The 25,438-nt window shown below is 38.9% G+C and overlaps 2 protein-coding genes across 2 annotated transcripts; both read right to left on the reverse strand.

The window, feature by feature from the left end:
• Positions 1-16,804: 16,804 nt before the first annotated feature.
• On the reverse strand, positions 16,805-19,035 carry LOC125478186 (NADPH:quinone oxidoreductase-like). Its single transcript, XM_048585993.1, has 3 exons — positions 18,833-19,035; positions 18,558-18,749; positions 16,805-17,490 (listed from the first exon to the last, which is right to left on the reverse strand). The coding sequence occupies exons 1-3, from the start codon at positions 18,927-18,929 to the stop codon at positions 17,189-17,191; spliced, it is 591 nt and encodes a 196-aa protein (XP_048441950.1). The 5' UTR covers positions 18,930-19,035; the 3' UTR covers positions 16,805-17,188.
• Positions 19,036-23,049: 4,014 nt separating this feature from the next.
• LOC125478311 (NADPH:quinone oxidoreductase-like) lies at positions 23,050-25,429 on the reverse strand. Its single transcript, XM_048586432.1, has 3 exons — positions 25,266-25,429; positions 24,989-25,180; positions 23,050-23,735 (listed from the first exon to the last, which is right to left on the reverse strand). Exons 1-3 carry the CDS (start codon positions 25,360-25,362, stop codon positions 23,434-23,436), a joined length of 591 nt encoding a protein of 196 aa, XP_048442389.1. The 5' UTR covers positions 25,363-25,429; the 3' UTR covers positions 23,050-23,433.
• Between the last annotated feature and the right edge of the window lie 9 nt (positions 25,430-25,438).

The following is a 25,438-nucleotide window of genomic DNA, read 5'->3' on the forward strand; positions in this document are numbered from 1 at the left end:
TTTGACAGAAACTGCGTTGAGGATGAGATGTAGTCAATTTTACATGGCCATTAAAGTGGCCATTAAAGTGACATTAGTCTCCAATCTCAAGTATAAACGTGAATATTACATTTTGTAGACCAAGTAGGAGAATGTTGGATTTATCCAATATAACTCAACCTTTAAGTGGCCTACTACATGTAATAGGAATGTAATATTGGAGAATAATGTCGATTGTGATTTGATCTCTTAAAGATATCAATCCTATATAAGGTGTCTTATATTGGAAATAGAATTGATGTAATCCTTAATTGAATATGATTATGATATTTGACTTGGAGGCTAAGAAAGTAAAGTTTAGGTTTCTTTTATGGATGGAAACCCTAGCTTTTAGCCTATATAAAAACACCGGTCCCAATAAGCCCTAGAACACACAACATAATGCTTCACATAGAGTGGTTGTATTCGGCTAGGAGTTTATAGAAGATCTTGGTGTTGCCATGCCCTGCTACTTTTGTGTTCGACTTCCATGGCCGCCATTGGAATCAAGTCAGTCACTCCTTCGTTTGTGTTTTAATTGTATAACCTTATGTGGCTAACAAAAGTAACATATGAAATGTATACGCATGAGGTGGCTTCCACACAAAAATGCCAATTGCGAGTGGGATTGTAGAGTAGTTGGTTAAAACTTTGGTTTTTTTTTTCTTTTGTTCTTTTTTTCTGTCAAACAATAGATTTGATAAATTAGAGGTTAATTACAACACTTCTCTACCTAAACTTTTTTTTTTTTTTGTCAAACGATAGATTTGATAGATTAGAGGTTAGATTACAACACTCTTCTCCACCTAAACTTTGGGTGTTAAGAGTTACCAAAAAGTTTGGCAAAGAGAAATTTCATATGAACCCTACAATTATCTTTCTACTCCCAACTTAAAATAATACTTAACGTTATTTCTATTTAATTCTGTTATCATAGTGGTATTCATCTTCTCTTGTAAATGAGAGGCCTTAGGTTCGATTCTAGGCAAAGGCGAATTTGAACCTTTTTATTGCTAGCCTATTATGAGGTTTAACCCATTTTTCTACCCCGTTTGTCCAAAAAAAAAAATTATGTTCTCTTCCACCGCTGTCAAGTCGACAGCAAGATCTAAAAAATTATAAAACTCATAAAATTAAAAAATCTTTCCATACCCAGCCGATAGCAAAGATTAACACCCTCTCTTCCGGCGCCATCAAGTTGCCGAGAACAATTCCCCTTCCTCTAAGTCGTTTCATTTTTTTTTTTTTCGTCCAACTGAAATAAAAATCAAATGAACTAATACCTAGCCACCATGAATTTGGAACCAAGAGTGGTCTATGTGGGAGGTTCAAATTGTCATTTGACATCTAAACCTTAATGCTTGCAGCGGCCTGCCTTGCCTTAAATACATCTCTCAAATCCCGATAAGAGAACATGAGGATGTTGGAGTTGATTGGGAGAAGTTTGTTGATGGAAGCTACCATCTTGGGCGTTTTACAAGTCGCTTTTCTTTCTTGTTTGATCTTACCTAGATACTCTTGTTCTCCAGAGATACATTTACGTCAAGAACTAGTTTCTGCACTAGCTTTTGGCTTTCTGAAAATCTTTATGCTTTTTGTGGATCTTTTGTGAGATGTTTTGGGAAATGGGCGACAGCGCTTTGCACAGGGGTTCACATCATCAATTCTCGCCGAGGTCTAGACAGGTGTTGCCTCGACCAGTGGCTCCTTAAAACCATAGACGACGTCTTCAAGGGCTTTTACACGTTTTACGAGGTCAATAAGTTTTGACCGTTCCCTCATTCGCGAGGCCTTTCAAAGCTTGTTAACGGAGGCATTAATATTTATCAAGGTTTTCCAAATTTGATCCATGGTGGGGATGTCTTCGCCACCAGAAGTATCGTCATGCTCTGGGGCGATGGAACTGTAGGGACGTTGTTTTGAAATAGCAGTTATTGTGGTAGAGTGATTTGGTCAGGGGAATATGAGTTCATTCTCAATGAAAGTACCAATTGTTGGAACCATATTCGCGCACTGTCGTGAAGGGTGAAGATGCACAAACTCTTAACCTATAAAAGAACAAACAACAGTAAGCAACCAAGGATCGGGGCCCGGGGGGGGGGGAGGGGATGCTGGCAAAATACCAGAGATAAACCCTAGAAGGATGTATTTATACAAATCGAGATAGAGAAATCTTTTAGGATATGGAATCTGCATTAAACTCGGAGAATCTCAAAGGATATCTAGAAGTAGATATTTGCATCCTCTTAGGAGTTGGATTGTTTACAGCACACGCCAATCCTTAGATTGTAAGAATTCCAATAATATAGAAAGCCTAGCTAATTCCTTTCTAGATCAAATTTTGTATCATGCGGAACAAGCATGGTCAATGTCAACAAAGTTGTCGGACTTCACCCACTCATTCAGAATAGGATGATGGTTGCATCATCAATACGTCTTTGCAACTCCGTTATGGAAGCATAATTTGAACAGCTTCAAAAGTCAAAACATCCACTTTTAAGATAGGGCAACAACAAATAATTTTTTAACTTGTGAATTACCAATTCTTCAATCATTTTTCTTAATTAAATTGCGCTTCCTTCTTTTAACTTTCCCGCATCTAAAATAACATTAGTTTCGTTTCTGTCAATTGTACATTACGAGAAACGACAAAGTGACATGGAAGGTTTACTTGCTAGGGAGCAGACAAGGAATTTGGAGACTATAAGAGCAAGTCCACCAATGTATTTGGCCCGATGGATAGGTGCCAGAAAGGAGGCAATAGCCCTAGCAATCAGCTCCAGCCCATGTTGGCAATGGGGCTCGGGGGAGACCCGATGGACAGGTCAGGCGCGAATCCACAGCTTGAGAGCTTGAGGCCCAAGTGATGAATGGCTGACGTCAGCCACAATATAAAATTAATAAAAATATAAAAAATTAACAAAAAAAAATGTAAAAAATTAATAAAAAATGAAAAATAAAAAAAAGTAAAAAATTAATAAAAAAGTAAAAAAGTAAAATTAATAATAAAAAAAGTAAAAAGGTAAAAAATTAATAAAAAAATTGATATAATTTATTATTTATTATTTTTATTTTTTTTAGTAATATGTTATTATCATCTTCCAACTTACATCATAATTTTATATTTTCTCAAATACTTTGGGTTATAATTTCTTATTTAATAACACATGGTACAACAAGATTGATTAAAAAGTATATCCGAAATTATAAATAAAATTATTTTGTATTATTTTATAAAATAAAAAATACTAATATTTTATTGTCTATTGCCAATGCTATTTAGTGTAGGGATAGAGATGCAAAAGGCAGTTACTGTTCATTGAAAACTATTCAATAGTGACTAACCCTAAGGGCCTTTGAATTACTCCAAGGTTAATGCGAATCTGAAAGCAATGTTACACGAAAAGGTGAGGCTGACGAGCTTCACCAAATATGGAAACTCATTTACTTCTTGAAAATCCCTTCTCTTCACCGTTACTATTACCAGTCTTTTACTTTTGAAAGTCGGCCCATCATTTCCACCTACTCATTTCGGCATTTACAACATACAAAAATGCACACTTGCTCAGAGTCTCAGGCTTTAGTTAGGATAGGAACTTATGCTAGTGTTAAGTGTGCCAATAATGTAGAGACGAGTGAAGATAACTAATATATATCTTTGTATTGTTGACATAGAAGGCTATCGCAATCATATACTTGTACTATAAAAGTTCATCTACTTAATTAGGCGATATTGTGGCTCGATACTCTCTCTAAAAGCACATAGAACGTTGTCGCAATCATATACTTGTACTATAAAAGTTCATCTAGTTAATTAGACGATATTTTAGCTTGATATTCTCTCTCTAAAATCAATGACTTTGTAAAGGAGAGGAAGGTTGAGTAGAATCAAAGGTACAAAGGATCAAAGTTGTCAAAAGCTGAAATATGTCATAAGTGAAGATGCAACATTAGATACTTTGAGCAATTGTTTGGCAGTTTATCTGGTTTTGATGGTCTACTAGCTTCCACTCAATTGGATTTCATAGCTTGTCTAGGCCTTTCAGAGGTAAGATTTTTCGCCGATTTGGTACACCAAATATTATTTCTAACAATTTGTATTATGCTACTTGGTGTAATGAGTTGTGTCCTAAGCATACTGAAAACTTTCTACTTTCAGAGCTTTAGATTTTAAGCATATTGAAGTTCGATCCTTTGTAGTTATTGGACCCTTTGAAGATTTTTCTTCCTCGAGAAAAACCGTAACAAAATCTCAATTAGATTGGGTACAATTAATTAACACTGTAACCTTTCCGCAAAATACAAAAGTCAGTGTGGTAGTAACATCATCATACGATATTATTAATTCATTTATATTATACCATATCTATATTCATTAAGAAAATTGTTATTGACACTTTGAAAAAAAATATAAAATTACACTTTTAGGGAGTATAAAATTACTTCTCTTTATATCCCAAGGACTATATTCCTTTTATTAGTTACTATAGGATATATTTTTGTTGTCACCACCAGTGTTCTAAAAATCGCCCTAGGTGGCCGCCTAGGCGCTAGATGGTGGAAGCCCGCTACGATTTAGGACAAATCTATCAATGCGAATTTCCACCATCTTCAGTCTTGACGAAAATGTACCTGCAAAACAATCAACGCCTTTGATCAAAGACCTAAGCTTCATGCGCCCACGAATGGGGGAAGGGGGGAAGGGTTAGGCTAATGGATCTCCGAAGCCCAAGCCAGTTTCTCTAAGGAGAATAAAGTGTCTAAGGCTTTTTTGGGGTAGAAAAAGCCTCTGAAAATTGGTAGAATATGGGGTATTTATAAGGATAGGGTCGACCATGGTGTTAGGGTTTTGCCCTACACGTGGCGGCATCCTATTGGCCAAGGTATTTGGAGAAATATTCTCAAGATATTAAATAGGAAATAATATCTTGAGATAATGAAGTAATTATCCCTAATTGATTTAAATTGGGTTTACTTACTTGATTGAAGTCAAGCTTCAATTGGAAATGTATTAAAGATAGGATTTGGGTAATTAATCATTATCTTTACTGCTTTGACTTTTCCTTGCCAAGGGCAAGTGAGCTGTGGACAGTTGTATTCAGCTGCTGGGACATTCAGGAGTGTGAGCTGTGCGTGGGAGCATCTGAGAAGCCTGCCCATTTATTGAGGGCAATCTTGTATTTATGAAGCAAAAGTCCACGTGTCACCTTTAGAAGTTTTGGGATTATTTTAGGCTCCACAAATGCTCCCACACCTACTAGGCTACATGCAGAAAAAGGGCAATAGGTGTAGAAATCCCAAGCTTCTTGGGCTTGTGAAGTTGTTTCTCAATTTGAACTTGATCTCCTTTATTGATTTGGAGATAAACTTCTTCTAGGAAAAGGAAACCAATTGCCCCCTAATACCTATTTAATTCTGCCTTAAGTAGGGGATTAAATAAATTTGGAGAACAATCTTCATTCTAACAAGGAAGAGAAACCAAAGGAAAATTTTCTTCCCCATCCCCTAGCTTTCTTCTTCTCTTGCCTTTGCAAAGAGTTGTTTCTCGTTGTTGTTCTTCTTCTTCATGCTGCACCAAGGTAAGAAAACTTTAAATTTTCTTCTTCTTGAATTCTTAGGAGTCTTGGGACTTGAAAAATTGGCTCGGCAAGGGCCAAGGTCATGTGGAACACGTGGCAGGGGTGCCACAGTGCAGCTAGTGGTGCAGCGCAGGGATCGCTTAGAATGGGCTAGGTGGTTGGCTCGGCTCGGACCGAGGTAGCTGGTGTGTTATGGTGGGTGAGCCGTGGGGCCTGGCTTGCTACTGGGCTCCTGCGGTTTGGGCCTGTGTTGAACGAGAGTGTAAGGGCCTTGGGGTTTGGCGTTGGGCTAAGAAACAGTGGAAGTTCACAAGTAGTACTTTCTCAGGTTGTAGGTATTCCACTGCTTTTCGATTTCTTGATCGTTCATGGTGGTGAGAGTGTAGCTGCCCTTTCCGCCTACTCGGGTGATTTTGTACAGACCTTCCCATATAAGAACCATCTTTTTGGAGCCTTCTCATCAGGCAGTGATGAAGGCTTTTCTAAGTACTAAGTCTCATGACTGGAACTACCGGATTTTCGCCCTCTTATTGTAGCTAGAGATGAGCTGTTGTTGATAGGCCGCAATGTGGGTGAAAACCTTCTCACGCTCTTCCTCTGCCAGGTCTAAGTTTGTGGCCATCTTATTCTCGTTCTACTCCAAATTCGCCAGTACAGTGTTGATGTTTGGCATTATGATGTTGGGATAAATGATTGCATCAGAGCCATCCGCTAAGGAGAAATGAGTTTCGATGGTTACTCGTTTCTTAGTGGTGTGATATGCCTATAAAATACCGAGGAACTCATCTCAACCTGCCCGTTGCCTAATGGATACTGGGGCGTGGACATGTGCTGCTTGATGCTATATTTTTTGAAGAACTTCGCCAAGTCTTTACCCACGAATTGCGGGCCATTATCGATGCCGATGGAGTGTAGGATGCCGAAACGGCAGATGATGTTCTTCCATATGAAGTGTTCTATGTCCATCTGGGTGGTTGTAGTCATGGGTTCGGCTTCAACCCATTTTGTGAAGTACTCGATCACTACGATCAACATGCCCTTACCCCCAGTAGTAAGCAACATTAGTCCTACCAGGTCAATCGCTCACAACATGAATAACCAAGGGCTCATGTGCAAGTTTGTTGGTAGGTAGTGCGAGCACGGGCTTGAAGCACTGGCAACTGTCGCACTTTTGTACATATTCCTTAGCGTCCTGATGCATGGTTGGCCAATAGTAGCTAGCATTAAGAGCTTTTTACGCAAAGAAGCGGCCTCTAGAATGGTTTCCACACTCCTTCATGGATTGTGCTGAGAATCTTCAGGTTGTTAGGAGGTGATATGCAATGAAAATGTGGTCCTGAAAAGGATATTCGAACGAGCATGTCGTTCCACATATAGTAACGTGTTGCCTTCATCTGAAGCTTTCTGGACTCCAGTTTGTCTTTAAGGAATGTTCTGTTGGCTATGTAGTCGATGATGGAATCTTGCCAACTTGAGGTTGTGTTGATTTGCGCCACCTCGACTGGTGGTTCCTTATATATGCTTAGTTTCTCTAAGTACTCGACTGGGATTGAGCGCCTGAGCTGATGGTTTAAAGTAGAACCTAGGCCTGCTAGTACGTCTGCGTAGGCATTTTCTACTCAGAACCTAAGTGAGCGTACGCCTGGAACGACACTAGTTGCTCTTGTACGTTTTTGAGGTATCGGCCCATCCTTGGATGCTTTGCTGCGTACTCCTCTAAAGTTTGGTTGGTGATCAGTTGAGAATCGAAATAGATCATGAGCTTTTTCACCGCTAGGTCTTTCGCCAATCGGAAACCTGCTAGTAGGGCTTTATACTCTGCTTCATTGTTTGACGCCTTAAAGCATAGAGTGATATTCTGCTCGAGCATTAAACCGTCCAGGGTAGTAAGAATTAGGCATTCCCCCGATCTTTGGTAGTTAGATAACCCATCGATGTGCAAATGCAGAAATTTCCAGCATGTGGGGCTGGTATGGCTATGGTATGCTCAGCGGCTTCCGGGGCATTTTCAAGCTTGCTGCATCTTTTAGACTTAGGGTGAATTCTACTATAAAGTCCGCTAATTCCTGGGTCTTTATCGCCGTGCGGGGTTGGTATGCTAAGTCATATTTTCCCAGTCCCAGCACCCATTTCATCACTAGTTGAGAAGCATCTGGACTATGCAAAACTGATCGCAGTGGGTATTGGGTCATGACGATGACCGGATGCCCTTGAAAGTAGGGTCTGAGTTTCCGAGTTGTAACAACTAGTGCCAAAATTAGCTTTTCAATCTTTGGGTATATGGTTTTTGCATCGAGAAGAGTTTTGGATGTATAGAATATAGGCAGTTGGCCCTTAGCTCTTCTTGTATGAGGGCAGAGCTTACTGCTACTTCTGATACCGCCAGATAGATATACAGGTTCTTTGCTGCTTCCGGCTTGGATAGTAGTGTAGGTGATGTCAGGTACTGCTTCAGGTCCTGAAATGCTTTCTCGCATTCATCATCCCATTTATCCTTTTGCCCCTTTTTGATTGACTTGAAGAAGGGCTTACATCGGTTAGTGGATTGCGAGAGGAAACAGTTAAGTGTCGCTGACACGCCCCAATCCCGATATTCCCTGAATATTAGGATAAGCACGTGCTGGCCAACACCCGAGGGTGACGAAAGTCATTTATTGAGTGCAAATGCTGAAAACAAAGGGTAGATAAGGCTTATAAATATAAATGAATAATGAATATGCATTTAAGGAACGTGTTCAAAGCATACAACTAACTAGAACACTAAAAGAAATAATATAAAATTGAATGAATAAAAGAATGGGTCCTATACCGAAAGGACTCGAAGATGCCGATGCGGTAGTGCCTTGATGCCGGGATTGTAAGCCTCAATTCTAAGTCCGGAAGGGGGCGCAAAACAAATATGAGTGGGCCAAGTTGATATATATATATATATATAATAAAATAGTTATCAACGTACTAACCCCCAGGTTTTATAAAAACACATATATCATGATAAACATAGGTTTTCCGAAACCTAGCATGTTGTGCAATGTCTTAAATCATAACTTGTATATATAATAATCACTAGTGAATGTCCGATAACCCTCAGGCCCCATGCCAGCTCCCCGTCCCTGTGCTAATAGCCAGAGAAAACACACTCCAAGCCCTATGCCAACACGAAACCATCGTTTGGGGCAGATCAGAATCTATCTATACGTCCCGTAGCAGAATAAGGACCACTAGGTAAGTACAAAACCATTGAACATACATATATTGAAAAGCAACTTCATAGTATAAAGTCATCCATCATCTATATTATAAAGAGGTGTTCTAAACATGTTCTAACTATCATATCGTAATCCATCAAATATTCTATAAGAACACGGGTTATAAGAAAAATACTAATAATTTAAACTAGTCTCAGTAAACATGTTATCTCATAAAATGTTTCATAAAACATAGTCATCAAATCATACTTTTCAATTATGCATTTCTACTATCAAAACATGCATTTTTAGAAGGGGTCCGCTCACAATACTTAGCTGTTGAAGAGCCATGCAACTAGCGAAGAAGAAAACACCACAATTAATTGCCCCTAAGCACATTTACATTTAGTCAAACTCTACTCAAACAACTGAATTTGGGAAAACGGACTTTTGAAACAGGTCCAGGATGTCGAAATTAGCCTAAGAGAGGTCTCGAACGAAAACGCAAAAAGTTAACCTTAAAGTCAACATTGACCTTTGATCAGTCAAAGTCAAAGTTAACGATCAGTTAAAGTCGATGGGTCGGGGTTGGTCAACGAGTCAGGTCAACCCGGGTCACAGGTTAATTGGGTTTGGGCTTAGACTTTTAGTTGGGTTGGGTTTAGGTTAGGGGGTTAGGCCCTAGGATAATTGGTTAATGGGTTTAGGCTAAGGGCTAAGGGGTTTGGGTTTGAAACTGGGTTGGGATCATAGGCCGGCCCAAAGGCCCCTAGGAAATAAAAATGGGAAATTGGATTTGGGTTTAGGGCCTTCACAGGTAAGGCCCAAGGCCTTTAATTTAACACACCAAAAATAAAAACAAAAGAAAAATAAGGGTTGGGTTAGTTTTTCAACCGGCCAAATGTGCTAATTTGTTCGGTCCATAGGCCTAGTTCGAGTGGGTTTTGGGGCTTAAAAGCCCAGCCTAAGTTCCAATTGTGGGTCGCTAGACCCATTCGAAAGAGAAGGCCAGAATTCGACCGGAAATTAGACAAACTTTAAACGCTCTTAACTTTGTCAATACTCAACAAAATCATGTGATTCAAAAACGAAAATCATAGCTCTCGATGAGATAAAGAGAATAATACCTCATACGACATCTAACTCATCATGGTTTGGCTGGAAAATGCCTTGAAAGCCTCGGAGGTCATCGAAACTGGGTAAGATTCAAATGGATATAACTTCTTCAATACTCAACAAAATTGGGTGATTCAAAAAGGAAAGTTGTAGTACTCAGCAAGATGAAAAGATTGATACCTTGCACGCTGACCAACTCACCATGATTGGGCTAGAAATTTCCTCAAAAAAGGCGATGCTGGTTAGAAAACTGGGGAAGTTTTCCCTCATGAGGTTCCTATGTCCAAACATCGATAACACTTCTTAAAAACACTACCAAACATACAATAAGACATGATCTACAACTTTTGAATGAGATTCAAGGATTACCTTCACCGGAAGAGGAGGAAACTCGCCGGAGAACTTTGGTGAACAGTGTAGGCAGAGAGAAATGGAGGGATTCGGGGTGTTCTCTTTCGATTCTAAGCTCACTAGGGTGTTAATAGAGATATTGATGTTATTCTAGTGTTGTTTGTTGGTGAGAAAAACCTTTGGAGGGGATTAAGATAGAGAGAGCTGAGAGGGAGAGAGAGTTATGAGAGGGAGATGTGAGGGAGAGTGATTAGGACTGGGAGACAAACCCAAAAGCTATGGGCCCCTTTGGCACACAAACTAAGATCCAAAAACAATTTTTAAAGGATAGTACCCCAAACATAGTGAAATTATAAAAATACCTTTTTTGTGCCGTAAATCCCTGGACGGATTGTTACAGCTGTGGGAGACTTCATGTCTATGATCGCTTTGATCTACCTTAGGTGAACCTCGATTCCTCGCTGGATTGCAAGTTACCCTAAGAATCGGCCTAAAGAGACGTCAAAAGTGCACTTGGCCGGGTTGAGCTTCATTTTGTATTCTTGGAGGATGTTGAAAGTCTCTGCCAAGTTGCAAATGTGGTTTGACTGATGCTTGCCTAAACCCTAAACCATGTCATCGACGTGGACTTCCATGGTGACTCCAAACTACTTCTTGAACATCGTGTTTATAAGTCGTTGGTAGGTTGTTCTTGCGTTCTTGAGGCCAAAGAGCATAACCTTGTAGCAGTATGTGCCTCGCTCGATCATGAATGCGGTTTTTTCCTTGTCAAGCTCATACATGACAATCTGATTGTAGCTTGAGTATGTGTCCAAGAAGCTGAGCAGCTGGTTCCTGGATGTTGAGTCAACGAGCAGGTCAATTCAGGGAACCGGGTAATTATCTTTAGGGCATGCCTTGTTAAGGTCAGTGTAACCCATGTATACTCTTCATTTTCCCTTGTCTTTTTCTCCAATAGCACTACATTAGCCAGTCATGCTGAGTGTGCCACTTCCTCAATGAAACCGACATCCAGTAACTTGTCGATCTCTGCCTCGATAATCGCTACTCGCTCGGGCATGAAATGTCACCTTTTTTGGATCACATGTTTGGTAGTAGGATTGACATCCAGCTTGTGACAAGCTATTGCTGGATCAATACCGGGCATGTCAAAGAGTGACCATGCGAAGATGTCATGATTTACCCATGAGTTTTTCCTTTTCCGTTGGGCTCAAATGTGAGCTGATCCTAGCCATTTTTTTCAGCTGGTAGGGGTTAAAAATAATTCTTCAACGTCCACTTCAGGTTTCCATCCTGATTCATCTTCCAGGGCATTGTCGACCTTGATGCCACTTTCTTAACCCGTCTTCTGTGATTGCTATTTGGTGAAGGTAGAATCGTCTTCCTACATTTCAGCTGCTACTACTAGGGCGAAAGACTTTTTCTTTGACTCCTTGAGAAAGACTTCTTCTTCGACTCCTTAAGAACTTATACAGTGCATCATTGAGACATGGCCTGGTCGTCTTTGAGCTCTCTGGCCTAGTCACGTCGAGTGTGATGGTGCCAATGGAAGTTGAGGTGAGCCTGTTGAATCTGGTCAAGACCTCTTCTTTGCGTTTTATTGTGCTTTCCAGGCCCATTTTTTGGACGATTAATAGTTGTAGGATATTGATTACGCTGCCATTGTCCACCATAACTCTGTCAATGATGGCGTGGGCCAGTTGAACAGAAATCACCAGGGCGTTATCGTGGGGAAAATCTACTTCTTCAGTGTCCTGCTTGGTTAAACTGACAATTGGTCCAAGTACAACATTTATGGTTTGAACCTGGAAGACCGATCTCACTTGCTGGGTTTTCCTTTTCTTAGAACTGTTGGTGGCCCCCAGATGCTCAGACTCGGCAAAGATTCAGTTAGTTCGGATCGTATTGGCTGGGGGTTTGGCATCGGCATCTGTTTCTTGCCTTGGACGAGCAGCTGGTCTATCGACATACTGGTCGCATTTGCCTTCCTTCATGAGCTGTTCAAGGTACTTCTTCCATGTAGTGCAATCGTTGGTTGTGTGCCCGGGACCTATGTGGAATGCCCAGTACTTTGTCTGGTCCATCTTGGAGGTGTCCTTTTTTATAGGCGATGACGACTTGTCCTTGAGGTCGTGAAGGATCTGGTTGATTGGGACTGAGAACTTGGTGTACATTTTGGGCATCGTGACTCCCTTCATCAAGGATTGGTTCCTACGTCTGCTCCCTGGCTTGTTTTTATTGTTAAGCAGTTTATTGCACGTCTTCTTCTAAGTCGGTTCTGCGTCTTTGCACGGCTACTCAAGCAGCTTCTGGGAACAGTTTTCCTCATCCCAGAGGGAATGCTTTTCTACCAAAGCATAAGAGTTTGCCAGGGTCAAGTTCTCACCCATGATCAATTCTGCCCGGGTCAAGTTCTCACCCATGATCAATTCTTCAAAGAGTGGGTAATCTGTTGAGAGCCCATTTCAGAGTGTTGAGAATGTGATGCTATCATTGCATCCGACGATTTTTACCTTTTCTGCCTTGAAGCTTTTGACATATGTACAAAGCGACTCATTTAGGGCCTTCTTCATGTTGAAGAAGTGGTCAGACTTCTTCTTGATCGAGTGGTAGGACGAATATTCCTTAGTGAAAACCAAGGAAAGTTCGCTAAAGTTTCAGATTGAGCGTAGTGGCAGGGTGTGGAACTAGTTTTGTGCCTCGCCTTGGAGCGTCATGGCAAAGATTTTGCATATGAGAGCGTCTTTGTTGGCTTAGAGTGTTATGGCACTTCGGAAGTGCATCAGATGTATGTTTGGATCTTTATCTCCTTTAAACAAGGTGAAATGTGGCGAACTGAACTTCTGTGGTGGCTCTGTTTGATCGATCTCGTCTGTGAATAATAATCTGCTCACGTTGGCCATATCTCTATGAAAGACATCGTCGATAGTATCAACGCGCTGGAATTTACGCACCTGCTCTGCTATAAGCCTTTGTACTTTATCTTAGATTTAAGCCTCGTGAAGGTAGCGGAGCCTTCAGCTGACCCCGGGTGTCAACTTGCTAGTTTATAATGCTCTTCGACATGTTTTGCTTCGCCTGTGCTGCTGTCATGGTACACGTAGTTCATCCTATGCCGCGATTGTGATTGCGCTTAGCGAGGGCTGCCAATGGAACTTGAGCTAGACTGCTCTCATTCTCTCATCTGTCCGTCATGTGGCTGCCTACTTTGGTGCCTCGCAAGAGGTCTCATTGTGGGCCTAGCCTCATGTGGACGCTTCTCTTGGAATGTCCTGAGTGCTCATCGGAGTGTGGACCCAACCTCGAATCCATATTAACTCATGAGCCGAGTCAGAAATGAACGCTTCTCTACGCATTTAGGTGGGATAAGACGTTTCCCTGAAGGCCCAAACGAGAGTGCACACTACTCGAACTCACAGTTTGTGGCAGGCTGAGCGGTTCTTTGCCAGGTCATCGCTGGAATGAGTCACGTTTCTCCGCCCTTGCCTTACTTCAGGACACTTCGTCTGGGGTGCGGTGCATCTCAATATGCTTGACAAGTTGGTTCACCAAGATGGCCTGCTGCGCGAAGGCGCTCGTCAAATTAGCGACCTGCTGGGACAGATGGTGCTCGCCATTTGGATTGGAAAAGTCTGGATAATTGGCGTCTTCATGTATGGTGGAAGTGTAATAGATTCCAGGTACAAAGCTTGAGCCCAGAGTAGGCATTCATGCAGAAAAGTGTTGTGAAAAAAACGTTGATTCGATTGTAGGACCGGTAGTCGGAATCTGGATTACCGGAAGTGGCCTTGAGTTGGATTGGGTTGCGGGCCGAGTAGTCGGAAGGGGTCGTGGGGCAGACCAACCCGGCTGGGTGGTCGGCACATGTGTAGGGGTACGCTGGGCTTGCCCTAAGCCTGTGCTACACGTTAGGCCAACACTAGCTCTTTGAGGGCTTGGGCTTGGGCTCGGTTAGCAGCTGGCTGGGCTCAGCTAACAGTGAGCTAAAGTTTGGGTCGTTTGCCCGTAGGCTGCTCCTGCTGGCTGGGCTAGCTCTTCTGGGTTTTCGTAGGCATGGGTTTGGGCCTGTAACGTTTGGGCTCGTTGGATGGTAGCTAGGGCTATTGCAGTGGGCTGTGCCTCTTACTCTGGGCCTGTTGCGGCAGCTGCCAAGCTTTGAGCCTCTTGCATGTGGACCACCAGTTGGACCTGGGCCTTCTGCCTAGGGTTTTGCGTTTGGGCCGCTGCAAAGGCAGTGGCGTGTGAACTTGGGCCATGGTCTAGTGGACTTGTCGTGGCTGCTCGGTCATAGCAGTCATGGTGATGCAGCTTTGCGGCGATGTGGCTCTTCCTACCGTCGCATTGAGCCTTGAGGATCTCTGTCGTGGGGCTATGTCCTCATCTCCATTCTCTGGTCCAAATCCTTATACGTACTGAGTTCCGTTCATCGTGGTTTCTGAATTTCCTAACATTGTATCCTTTCCCTCGGTATTGATCAATAAATTTTTCTAGGAAAACACCAATTTGAATTAGAAAATTCAACGTAACAGAAAATTCAAGAAACCAAATGCAAGAGGTTTCTTCAAGTATTTGAATCAGCTCTCAATGAAAACACCAATTGTTGATGCAAATTTTCACCGTCTTCAGTCTTGCCGAAAATGCACCTGCAAAACAATCAACACCTTTGATCAAAGACCTAAGCTTCATGGATCTTCGATGCCTAAGTCTGTTTCTTTAAGGAGAATAAAGTGTTGAGGGCTTTTTTAGGGTAGCAAAAGCCTCTGAAAATTGGTAGAATATGGGGTATTTATAGGGACATGGTCGGCCATGGTGTTAGGATTTTGCCCTACACATGGCGGCATCCTATTGGCCAAGGTATTTCGAGAAATATTCTCAAGATATTAAATAGGAAATAATATCTTGAGATAATGGAGTAATTATCCCTAATTGATTTAAATTGGGATTACTTACTTGATTGAAGTCAATCTTCAAGTAGGAATGTATTAAAGATAGGATTTGGGTAATTAATTTTTGTCTTTAATGCTTTGACTTTTCCTTGTAAAGGGCAGATGAGCTGTGCGCATTCGTATTCAACTGTTGGGACCTTCAGGGGTGAGAACTGCTTGTGGGAGCATCTGAGAAACCTGCCCATTTATTGAGGGCAATCTTGTTTATCTTGAGCAAAAGTCCATGTGTCGCCTTTAGAATTTTTGGGATTATTTTAGGCTCCACAAAATCGTTTTGAAAAATCGGTATGGAGCTAGGAGATCCTAGGCGGTTTTTATTTTTTTATTTTTTATTAATTGTGTGCTTTTTTTCTTTTTTTGGTTTCATGGTGGTATACTTATGGAAATAGTGTACCTAATTTGCAAATGATGGATTTACTACAAGTTCATCCAATAGTGAAACGAATTGGAGCACTTTTGAGGGGATACATACAAAGAAAAGAAATAAACTAGATACAACAAGGTTAAATAATTTAGTCTATGTCCAATCTAATGCAAGGATCATGAACAAGAAGAATTTAGTCTATTATTCAAGAATCCTCCTCATTATGATTATATGCTTATTTTTTAAAAATATTGAACTTTTTGGATGTATATACTTTGTGTATTATTCTACTTCTATTTTTGCATATTATTATTATTTTATTATCCATACAAGTATAGGTTTTTTTAGGTGTAAATAGGCATTTATTTACAAGATATATAATAAAATTACATAAATCTGCCTAGTTTTTTTTAGGTGTAAATGGGTACTTATTTACAAGATAGATAATAAAATTACATAAATCCACCTAGGCGCCCAACCAAGGCCGCCTAGGCCCTGCCTAACCGTTTAGGCGCTAAATCTCAGCCTGCCGTTCGACTAGCGCCTGACGTTTTTTAGAATCTTGATGACCACACATGTTTGTGATTATAATTCCAAGTCCTATGCCAATGGAGTCTCTACGGGAATTATAATCTTCCTAAAATTTATACTGAAAAGACACGTTTTGGCATAGGACGAGATGTGTGCATTTTCATATGAAACAATGCAAGAATTATTCTATTTCAATTAAATATTTTCAACCTAAATATCGTTTCTGTTGCACCATCCAAAGCTACAGGAACTTGTTAAATTCTTTATATTTTATAGCTATATCAGATCCAAGGAAAAAAAAAAAAAAACCAACTACATACCCTCAACAACAACATACAGTAGAATTTCCATGAAGTAATAAAACTACATCGATTATCTTACAAAACAAATTAAAACTTGTACAAAAAACCTCATACTCATTGTTTGCACGTGTTAAATGAACATAGTATTGAAGCGATTAGTGGTTAATCATGGTTCGTCTCTCAAACTTAACAAAAAATTGTATGCATACAACATACTTTTTTAATAATAAAGCATGTCAATTTTCCAAATGTAGACATTAAAAATACAAGAGACGTTTATAGTGTGTTTACAAATAGGGAAAAGGAATGCAAGGAACGAGAGCCATTCCCATTCCATGTTATTCCTCGTTTACTAATTCGAGGGGGATGAAAATATATGGGTTCCACTTGAAAGGGGAAATGAGATACCAAATTTTGGAGGAATGACATTTTATTAGCACATTATATATTGTGAGAAAATACAAACAAATCACCAAGGTCTAAGTTCCAACACCAAAGGCACTCCCAAGGCAGAAAGAAATAAACCACATCACATAGCCATAAACTATAAAGCATCAAACTCTAGCAATGCCAGCAGAGCCTGAAATACACAATTCCTTTATTCTGAGAATCACATACAGTTTCAGCATCTTCCCTGAAATATATGCAACGACACCGCCATTGCCGTTGATATTGCCAAGCTTAAACAGAATCAGATGTACACAGCCTTAACCATGCTTATGAAGAGACTGTTTCTGGTTTCGAACCTGCAATGACCTAGAAGTTAGCAGTTCGAAACAGGAAACAGTGCCTCTCTTCACTTTCTTTGAAGTCTCAAAGTCATTGACTGCAAAGCTAAAAGAACTTCCTTCAACCTCTGCTTGGACTGTTCATCAATCAAGTTTCCATCACCGTCAAACTTTGCAGGAGGCTGGAATGCATTCAAGAAAAACTCGGGCTTGTTAATGAAATGAAGGTCAAGAAACACTCCAACTTGGCGAAGATGATATTGGGATCGTCCACCACCAAAGCCTCCTCCAGCACTTACAATTGCAGCAGCCTTGTCAGCCCAAACATTCGGCGGTCTAGATGCCCAGTCAATTGCATTTTTTAGAGGTGCTGGTACAGTGGTAATGCAATAAAAGGTTAGGATGTTGAGGAAACTAGCGTATAAACCATGAGGTCATACGTACGAATCCCCTCCTCCTTTGATCAAAAGAAGGAAAAAAATAAAGACCTACTGATAATCATTTTCACTTTTGCACATCCCTATCTAACAGATCAGCAGCATTTCCATTTTAAACGACATGACAAATAGGTTAAACCAATTTCCTCTTTTCAATTGATAGATAAAATCAATTAGACTAACAAGAAAGTGAATGATCTTGACAAAAAAAAAAAAAACAAGAAAGTGACTAATCCAAAGCGAAGATTTATGCTACACACATGGTTAAAACAGTGGAGCAGCATCAGTATCTGTTAGCAATTTTTACAATCTTGTCTATTACTATATTTACAAATGGATGATACTTGATAAGACAAAATCAATTAGAATAACAAGTGAATAATCTTGACAAAAAAATCAAGAAAGTGACTAATCCGAAGCAAATATATATACCACACGCATAGTTGAAACAGTGGAGCAGCACCAGTGTCTGTTAGCAATTTTTACAATCTTGTATATTACTATATTTACAAATGGATGATAATTCCCTTTTTCGAGAGATTTTTAAGTGCGCCGGGCACACTGGTACAAAATGTTAATAATATAATTAGTTGGAAACTTAAAAACAAGTTTTCCAACTAATATATTATAACACTTAGTATAATGTGTTATGTTTTTGACGCACAGAAAAATTTCCCCCCTTATTCTCTCATTAAGAAGAAAGGTCCTCCTTCCCTTTAACGTGACATACAGTTATCATAATTAGAACTCTTTTTGACCCAAAAAATAAATAAAAAATAAAAAAAGAACCGTTTATTATCATCGTCTCTAAAATAGTTCATTCAACTTAAAACACTTTAGCCATCTATATGCGTGGGACAAAATAATTATGACTACAAACAGCATCCTCGTGTTAATCCATCGATAAGGGCAAAAAGAAAGAAGATTTGAATTATATCGGCTATGGAGTAATTGTGCACATGAAAGGAAAAAGGAAAGCAAAAGAAAATGAATTATATACCGGCGATGGAGTAATTATACTCAGGAGAAGCAAAGAGGATGCTATCAGCTTCCAGAATCTTCTGACGAAAGGCTTCCACGGCAGGTGGAAAAGTGCCGTCTCTCTCCAGATCCGTGTTCAGCAGTGGCAGCGGCGAGATGTCTACGTAATCTATTTGCACGCCCTCCACCGTCGCCTTACTTATCTCGATCGCTACAAAACCAAAACTGTCAATTTCTTTTAATTAATCCAAGCTCCAAGCTAGCAGATTCACAGAGAGAGAAAGAGAAACTGACCAGAACGAATGAGACCGCGGTTGTAGGAAGCTTTACGAAGAGACCCAGAAATGGCAGCAACTCTTATGAGCGATCTTGCAGCAACGGAAGCTTCCATTTCAGCGAGTCTCCTCCGCAAGAACAGACGACGACGAGTGTGGTTGTGGTTGTGGTTGTTGTGGGAGATTCAAGTGCTAATTCGAGTTGTTTGTGTGGAGCCCAATAAAAAGAAAAAGAAAAGAGCTAAAGGACAATTCTGATTGAATTGGGAACCTTATTTAATCAAGTACAAGTCAATAAATTACTTTTTTTTTTTTTTTTTTCCTGGTGTACATTGCAATCGATGCCTCGTATTAATTAACCGTTTTTATTTAAAGATTATTTTGCCAAAGGTACAAATTAGCCATATATCAGTGGTCCATTTCTTTTGGATATGACTAAAAAATATATTGAGTGTAGGAGCCATTTATGAAGTGTTGGAGGTGTGTGATTGACTTGATTCGAAATAAAAGATTTGCACGTTGCTAACTGTAGTGGCATGAATTAGTAAATTTTATTTGATTGAGGTGGTATAGCGTACATTAAAGTCTCATTGACCTATTTATAATTATAATAAACGATTGATATATTGCTAATATAGTAACATTTTATTGATTTTATAAAAAATTTACCCTTATTTATTTAATCAAATCAATGATGTTGAAACCAAATCTGCACACACCGTGAAAGGTGGAGATGCACAAACTCGTTTACCTGTAAAATAATAAACAACTGTAAGCAGCGAAGTACTGGAGGAAAGGGGCGCCGGCCAAAGGCTCTTCAACGGTCAAGTTAGAAAGCACATATATGAGACTCAAGCAGTAATTGTTGGAACCAATTACTGCACTAATTGTTGGAACCAATTACTGCACTAATTGTTGTGGTAGAGTGATTTGGTCAAGGGAATATGAGTTCATTCTCAATGAAAGCACTAATTGTTGGAACCAAATTCATGCACTATCGTGAAGGATGGAGATGCACAAAATCTTAACCTATAAAAGAACAAACAATAGTAAGTAGCCAAGGATTAGGGGGCAGGGGGGAGGGAGAGGGGATGCTTGCAAAAAGCTTTGACGATTAAGTTAGTGAGTAAATGTTTGAGACTCAAGCAATAGGAAAGGGAATAAGTGTACCAGAGATGAACCCTATAAGGATGTATTTATACAAATTGAGATAAAGATCTTTTAGGATATATATGGAATCCGTATTAAACTTGGAGAATCCCAAAGAATATCTAGGAGTAGATATTTGCATCCTCTTAGAAGTTGGATTACTTACAACGCACGCTAATCCTTGGATTGTAAGGATTCCAATAATATAGAAAGACTAGCTAATTCCTTTCTAGATCAAACTTTGTATCATGCGGAACAAGCATGGTCAATCTCAGTGAAGTTGTTGGACTTCACCCACTGCTCCGGAACAAGATGATGGTTGCATCACTGATCCGTCTGTGCAGCTCCATTGTGGAAGCTGTTGAGTCCACGGTTAGACTTTTGAGGTACTACATTCTGATTCGTCTTACTTCGACTCCGAAAAATCATAGTGCCACATGCAAGATTCGTTGACAGCAAGAGGAAATATGTCAAACCACACAAATTTAAAACAATTTGGTTGGACTTAATTCTATTGTTTTTTTTAATGTTATAACTGCCATGTAAGCATTGATATCTCTTTTGGAGATACTTTTATACGACATAACTCGTTGGTTTTCTATGAATTCATATATTACGAACCCAAAATTCGTTGGTTTTCTATGAATTCATATATTACGAACCCAAAATTGAGACGCCAAACGAGAGTAGCATAATCCGAACAACTTGAAAAGTTAAAACATCCACTTTTAAGATAGGGCAACAACAAATAATTTTTTAACTCGTGAATTACCAATTCTTCAATCACTTTTTTTTAATTAAATTACGCTTCTTTCTTTCAATTTTCCCGCAACTAAAATAACATTAGTTTCATCCTCCATCAATTGTACATTATAACAAACGACAGAGTGACATGAAGGGTTTGCTTGCTAGGGAGCAGACAAGGAATTTGGAGACTATATCGTTAAGAGTAATGCTATTCATACCATATTTTTGTACCACATTTTTATACCACCTTAGGTGGCATTTGATGTGGACAACCACATCATTTGAATTAATCAAATTTTTAAATTTAGTTCATTATTTAATAAACTAATAATTAAGAAAAACTAGTTAATTAAATGATGATTGTGGTATACGAGGAGTCTTTCTCATTCATTTCCTTGGATTTTGCAAATTTTTCAAATTATGTAGCTGTCTACATCAAATATCACCTAAGATGATATGAAAATGTGGTATAAAAACATGGTATGAATAGTATTAGGGAATTGTTATTGGCCCTCCAAACTTTCTATATTTAGAAAGGAAAATACACTTGTAAGGAGTGTAAATTGAGATTTTTGAAGTGCTAATAACAATTTCCATAGTATTATCCTATGGTTAATGCGAATCTGAAAGCAAAGTTACACGAAAAGGTGAGGCTGACGAGCTTCACCGAATACGGAAACTCATTTACTTCTCTGAAAATCCCTTCTCTTCACCATTACAATTACCAGTCTTTTACTTTTGAAAGCCGGCCATAATTTCCACCTACTCATTTCGACATTTATAACATACAAAAAAAATACACTTCCTCAGAGTATCAGGCGTTAGTTAGGATAGGAACTTGATGCTAGTGTTAAGTGCGCGAATAATGTGGAGAAGAGTGAAGATAACTAATATATATCTTTGTATTATTGATATAAAACGCTATCACAATTGCATACTCGTACCATAAAAGTGTATTTACTTAATTAGGCGAAATTGTACCTCGATACTCTCTCTCTCTCTCTCTCTCAAATCAATGACTTTGTAAAGGAGAGGAAGGTTGAGTAGAATCAAAGGTACAAAGGATCAAAGTTGTCAAACGCTAAGATATGTCAGAAGTGAAGATGCAGCATTATCTGCTTTTGATGGTCTATTAGCTTCCACTCAATGTATTTCATAGCTTGTCTAGGCCTTTCAGAGGTAAGATTTTTCGTTGATTTTGTACACCAAGTATTATAACTCACGTATTATTTATAATCATTTGTATTATGCTACTTGGTATATCGAGTCATGTCCTAAGTATATTGGAAACTTTCTACTTTCAGAGCTTTAGATTTTAAGCATATCGAAGTTCGATCCTCTGTAGTTATTGGACCTTTTGAAGATTTTTCTTCCTCAAGAAAAACTGTAACGAAATTCATGCTAGATTGTGTATAATTAATTAACACCGTACCCTTTTGGCAAAATAAAAAAGTTAGTATGGCAATAACATCGTCATACAGTATTATTAATTCATTTATATTATAACGTGTTTATATTCATTAAGAAAATTACTATTGACATTTCGAAAAAAATATAAAATTACACTTATAAAGAATATAAAATTACTTTTCTTCATATCCCAACGACTATATTCCTTTTATTAGTTAATGTAGGATATATTTTCGTTGTCACCACACATGTTTGTGATTATAATTCCAAGTCATATGCCAATGGAGTCTTTACGGAAGTATAATCTCCCTAAAATTTAAATTGAGAAGACACGTTATTAGCATCGGACGCGATGTGTGCATTTTCATATGAAACAATGCAAGTATTATCCTTATTTCAATTAAATATTTGCAGCATAAATATCGTTTGTGTTGCACTTTCCAAAGCTACAGCAACTTGTTAAATTCTTTATATTATATATAGCTATATTAGACCAAAAAAAAAAAAAGACCAACTATATACCCTCAACAGCAACATACGGTAGAATTTCCATGAAGTAATAACGTCAACCACATCGGTTATCTTACAAAACAAATTAAAACTTGTACAGAAAGCCTCACATCCATTTTTTGCACGTGTTGTTAAGTGAACACAGTATTGAAACGATCGGTAGTTAATCACGACCCGTCTCTCAGACTTCAACAACAAATTGTATGCATACAACATACTTTTTTAATAATAAAGCATGTCAATTTATAAAATGTACACATTAAAAAAAGAACAGAGACATTTATAGTGCGTTTACAAATAGGGAAAAGGAATGCAAGGAATGAGAGCCATTCCCATTCCATGTTATTCCCTTGTTTACTAATTCGAGGGGGGTGAAAATATTATATGGGTTCCACTTAAAAGAGGAAATGAGATACCAAATTTTGGAGGAATGACATTTTATTAGCACATTAGATATTGTGAGAAAATACAAACAAATCACCAAGGTCTAAGTTCCAACACCAAAGGCACTCCCAAGGCAGAAAGAAATAAACCACATCACATAGCCATAAACCATAAAGCATCAAACTCTAGCAATGCCAGCAGAGCCTGAAATACACAATTCCTTTATTCTGAGAATCACAAACAGTTTCAGCATCCTCCCTGAAATATATGCAACGACACAGCCATTGCCGTTGCTATTGCCAAGTTTAAAGAGAATCAGATGTACACAGCCTTAACCATGCTTATGAAGAGACTGTTTCTGGTTTCGAACCTGCAATGACTTAGAAGTTAGCAGTTCGAAACAGGAAACAGCGCCTCTGTTCACTTTCTTTGAAGTCTCAAAGTCATTGACTGCAAAGCTAAAAGAACTTCCTTCAACCTCTGCTTGGACTGTTCATCAATCAAGTTTCCATCATCGTCAAACTTTGCAGGAGGCTGGAATGCATTCAAGAAAAACTCGGGCTTGTTAATGAAATGAAGGTCAAGAAACACTCCAACTTGGCGAAGATGATATTGGGATCGTCCACCGCCAAAGCCTCCTCCAGCACTTACAATTGCAGCAGCCTTGTCAGCCCAAACATTCGGCGGTCTAGATGCCCAGTCAATTGCATTCTTTAGAGGTGCTGGTACGGTGATAATGCAGAAAAAGGTTAGGATGTTGAGGAAACTAGCTTATAAACCATGAGGTCATACGTACGAATCCCCTCCTCCTTTGATCAAAAGAAGGAAAAAACAAAGACCTACTGATAATCATTTTCTCTTTTGCACATCCCTATCTAACATAGATCAGCAGCATTTCCATTTTAAACGACATGACAAATAGGTTAAACCAATTTCCTCTTTTTAATTGATAGATAAAATCAATTAGACTAACAAGAAAGTGAATAATCTTGGCAAAAAAAACAAGAAAGTGACTAATCTTGACAAAAAAAAAAAACAAGAAAGTGACTAATCCAAAGCATAGATTTATGCTACACACATAGTTGAAACAGCGGAGCAGCATCAGTATCTGTTAGCAATTTTTAAAATCTTGTATATTACTATATTTACAAATGGATGATACATGATAAGACAAAATCAATTAGAATAACAAGAAACTGACTAATCTTGTCAAAAAAAAAAAAAAAGAAAAAAAAAAACAAGAAAGTGACTAATCCGAAGCAAAGATATGCTACACGCAAAGTTGAAACAGTGGAGCAGCATCAGCGTGTTAGCAACTTTTACAATCTTGTATATTACTATATTTACAAATGGATGATACTTCCCTTATTCGACAGATTTTTAAGTATGTCGGGCACACGATTTAGTACAAAATATTAATAATATAATTAATTGAAAACTTGAAAAAAAGTTTTCCAAACAACATATCATAACACTTAGTATACTTCATTGTGTTTTTGGCACACAAAAAAATTTCTCCCCTTATTCTCATTAACGTGACATACAGCTATCATAATTAGAACTCTTTTTGACCCAAAAAAAAAAAAGGAAAAAAAAAGAACCGTTTATTATCATCGTCTCTAAAATAGTTCATTCAACTTCAACACTTTAGCCATCTATATGCGTGCGACAAAATAATAAGGAAATTTTAACAAAATGTTCGTGGTACTATTTATTTTAACGAAAAATCATATTTTTACACTAAAAAGTCAAACATGATAATATTCATTTCTTTCTTTATTTTATTCTTATCTTTAAAACTTAAAATTTTCAAGTTTTTTTTTATTAGTTTTCTTAAATAATTATGACTACAAATAGCATCCTCGTGCTAATCCATCGATAAGGGCAAAAAGAAAAAAGATTTGAATTACACCGGCTATGGAGTAATTGTACACATGAAAGGAAAAAGGAAAGCAAAAGAAAATGAATTATATACCGGCGATGGAGTAATTGTACTCAGGAGAAGCAAAGAGGATGCTATCAGCTTCCAGAATCTTCTGGCGAAAGGCTTCCACGGCAGGTGGAAAAGTGCCGTCTCCCTCCAGATCCGTGTTCAGCAGTGGCAGCGTCGAGATGTCTACGTACTCTATTTGCACGCCCTCCACCGTTGCCTCACTTATCTCGATCGCTAAAAAACCAAAGCTGTGTCAATTTTTTCTAATTAATCCAAGCTCCAAGCTAGCAAATACACAGAGAGAGAAAGAGAAACTGACCAGAACGAATGAGACCGCGGTTGTAGGAAGCTTTACGAAGAGACCCAGAAATGGCAGCAACTCTTATGAACGATTTTGCAGCAACGGAAGCTTCCATTTCAGCGAGTCTCCTCTGCAAGAACAGACGACGAGGAGCGTGGTTGTGGTTGTTGTGGGAGGTTCACGTGCTAGTT

Source organism: the organism of the source record quoted next, unplaced genomic scaffold (assembly GCF_019419815.1).
Source record: "Pyrus x bretschneideri cultivar Hongxiangsu unplaced genomic scaffold, Pyrus_bretschneideri_v1 Contig24, whole genome shotgun sequence".
NCBI classification, from domain to species: Eukaryota; Viridiplantae; Streptophyta; class Magnoliopsida; order Rosales; family Rosaceae; genus Pyrus; species Pyrus x bretschneideri.

What these genes read in the sequence shown, in the direction of transcription:
- LOC125478311 (XM_048586432.1), bottom strand. Translation starts at nt 25,362, where the DNA reads ATGGAAGCTTCCGTTGCTGCAAAATCGTTCATAAGAGTTGCTGCCATT. An exon ending in CCGCGGTCTCATTCGTTCTG is followed by an intron (nt 25,181 to 25,265) that starts GTCAGTTTCTCT and finishes TTGGTTTTTTAG; the next exon opens with CGATCGAGATAAGTGAGGCA. An exon ending in GTACAATTACTCCATCGCCG is followed by an intron (nt 23,736 to 24,988) that starts GTATATAATTCA and finishes TCACCGTACCAG; the next exon opens with CACCTCTAAAGAATGCAATT.
- LOC125478186 (XM_048585993.1), bottom strand. Translation starts at nt 18,929, where the DNA reads ATGGAAGCTTCCGTTGCTGCAAGATCGCTCATAAGAGTTGCTGCCATT. An exon ending in CCGCGGTCTCATTCGTTCTG is followed by an intron (nt 18,750 to 18,832) that starts GTCAGTTTCTCT and finishes TTGGTTTTGTAG; the next exon opens with CGATCGAGATAAGTAAGGCG. An exon ending in GTATAATTACTCCATCGCCG is followed by an intron (nt 17,491 to 18,557) that starts GTATATAATTCA and finishes CCACTGTACCAG; the next exon opens with CACCTCTAAAAAATGCAATT.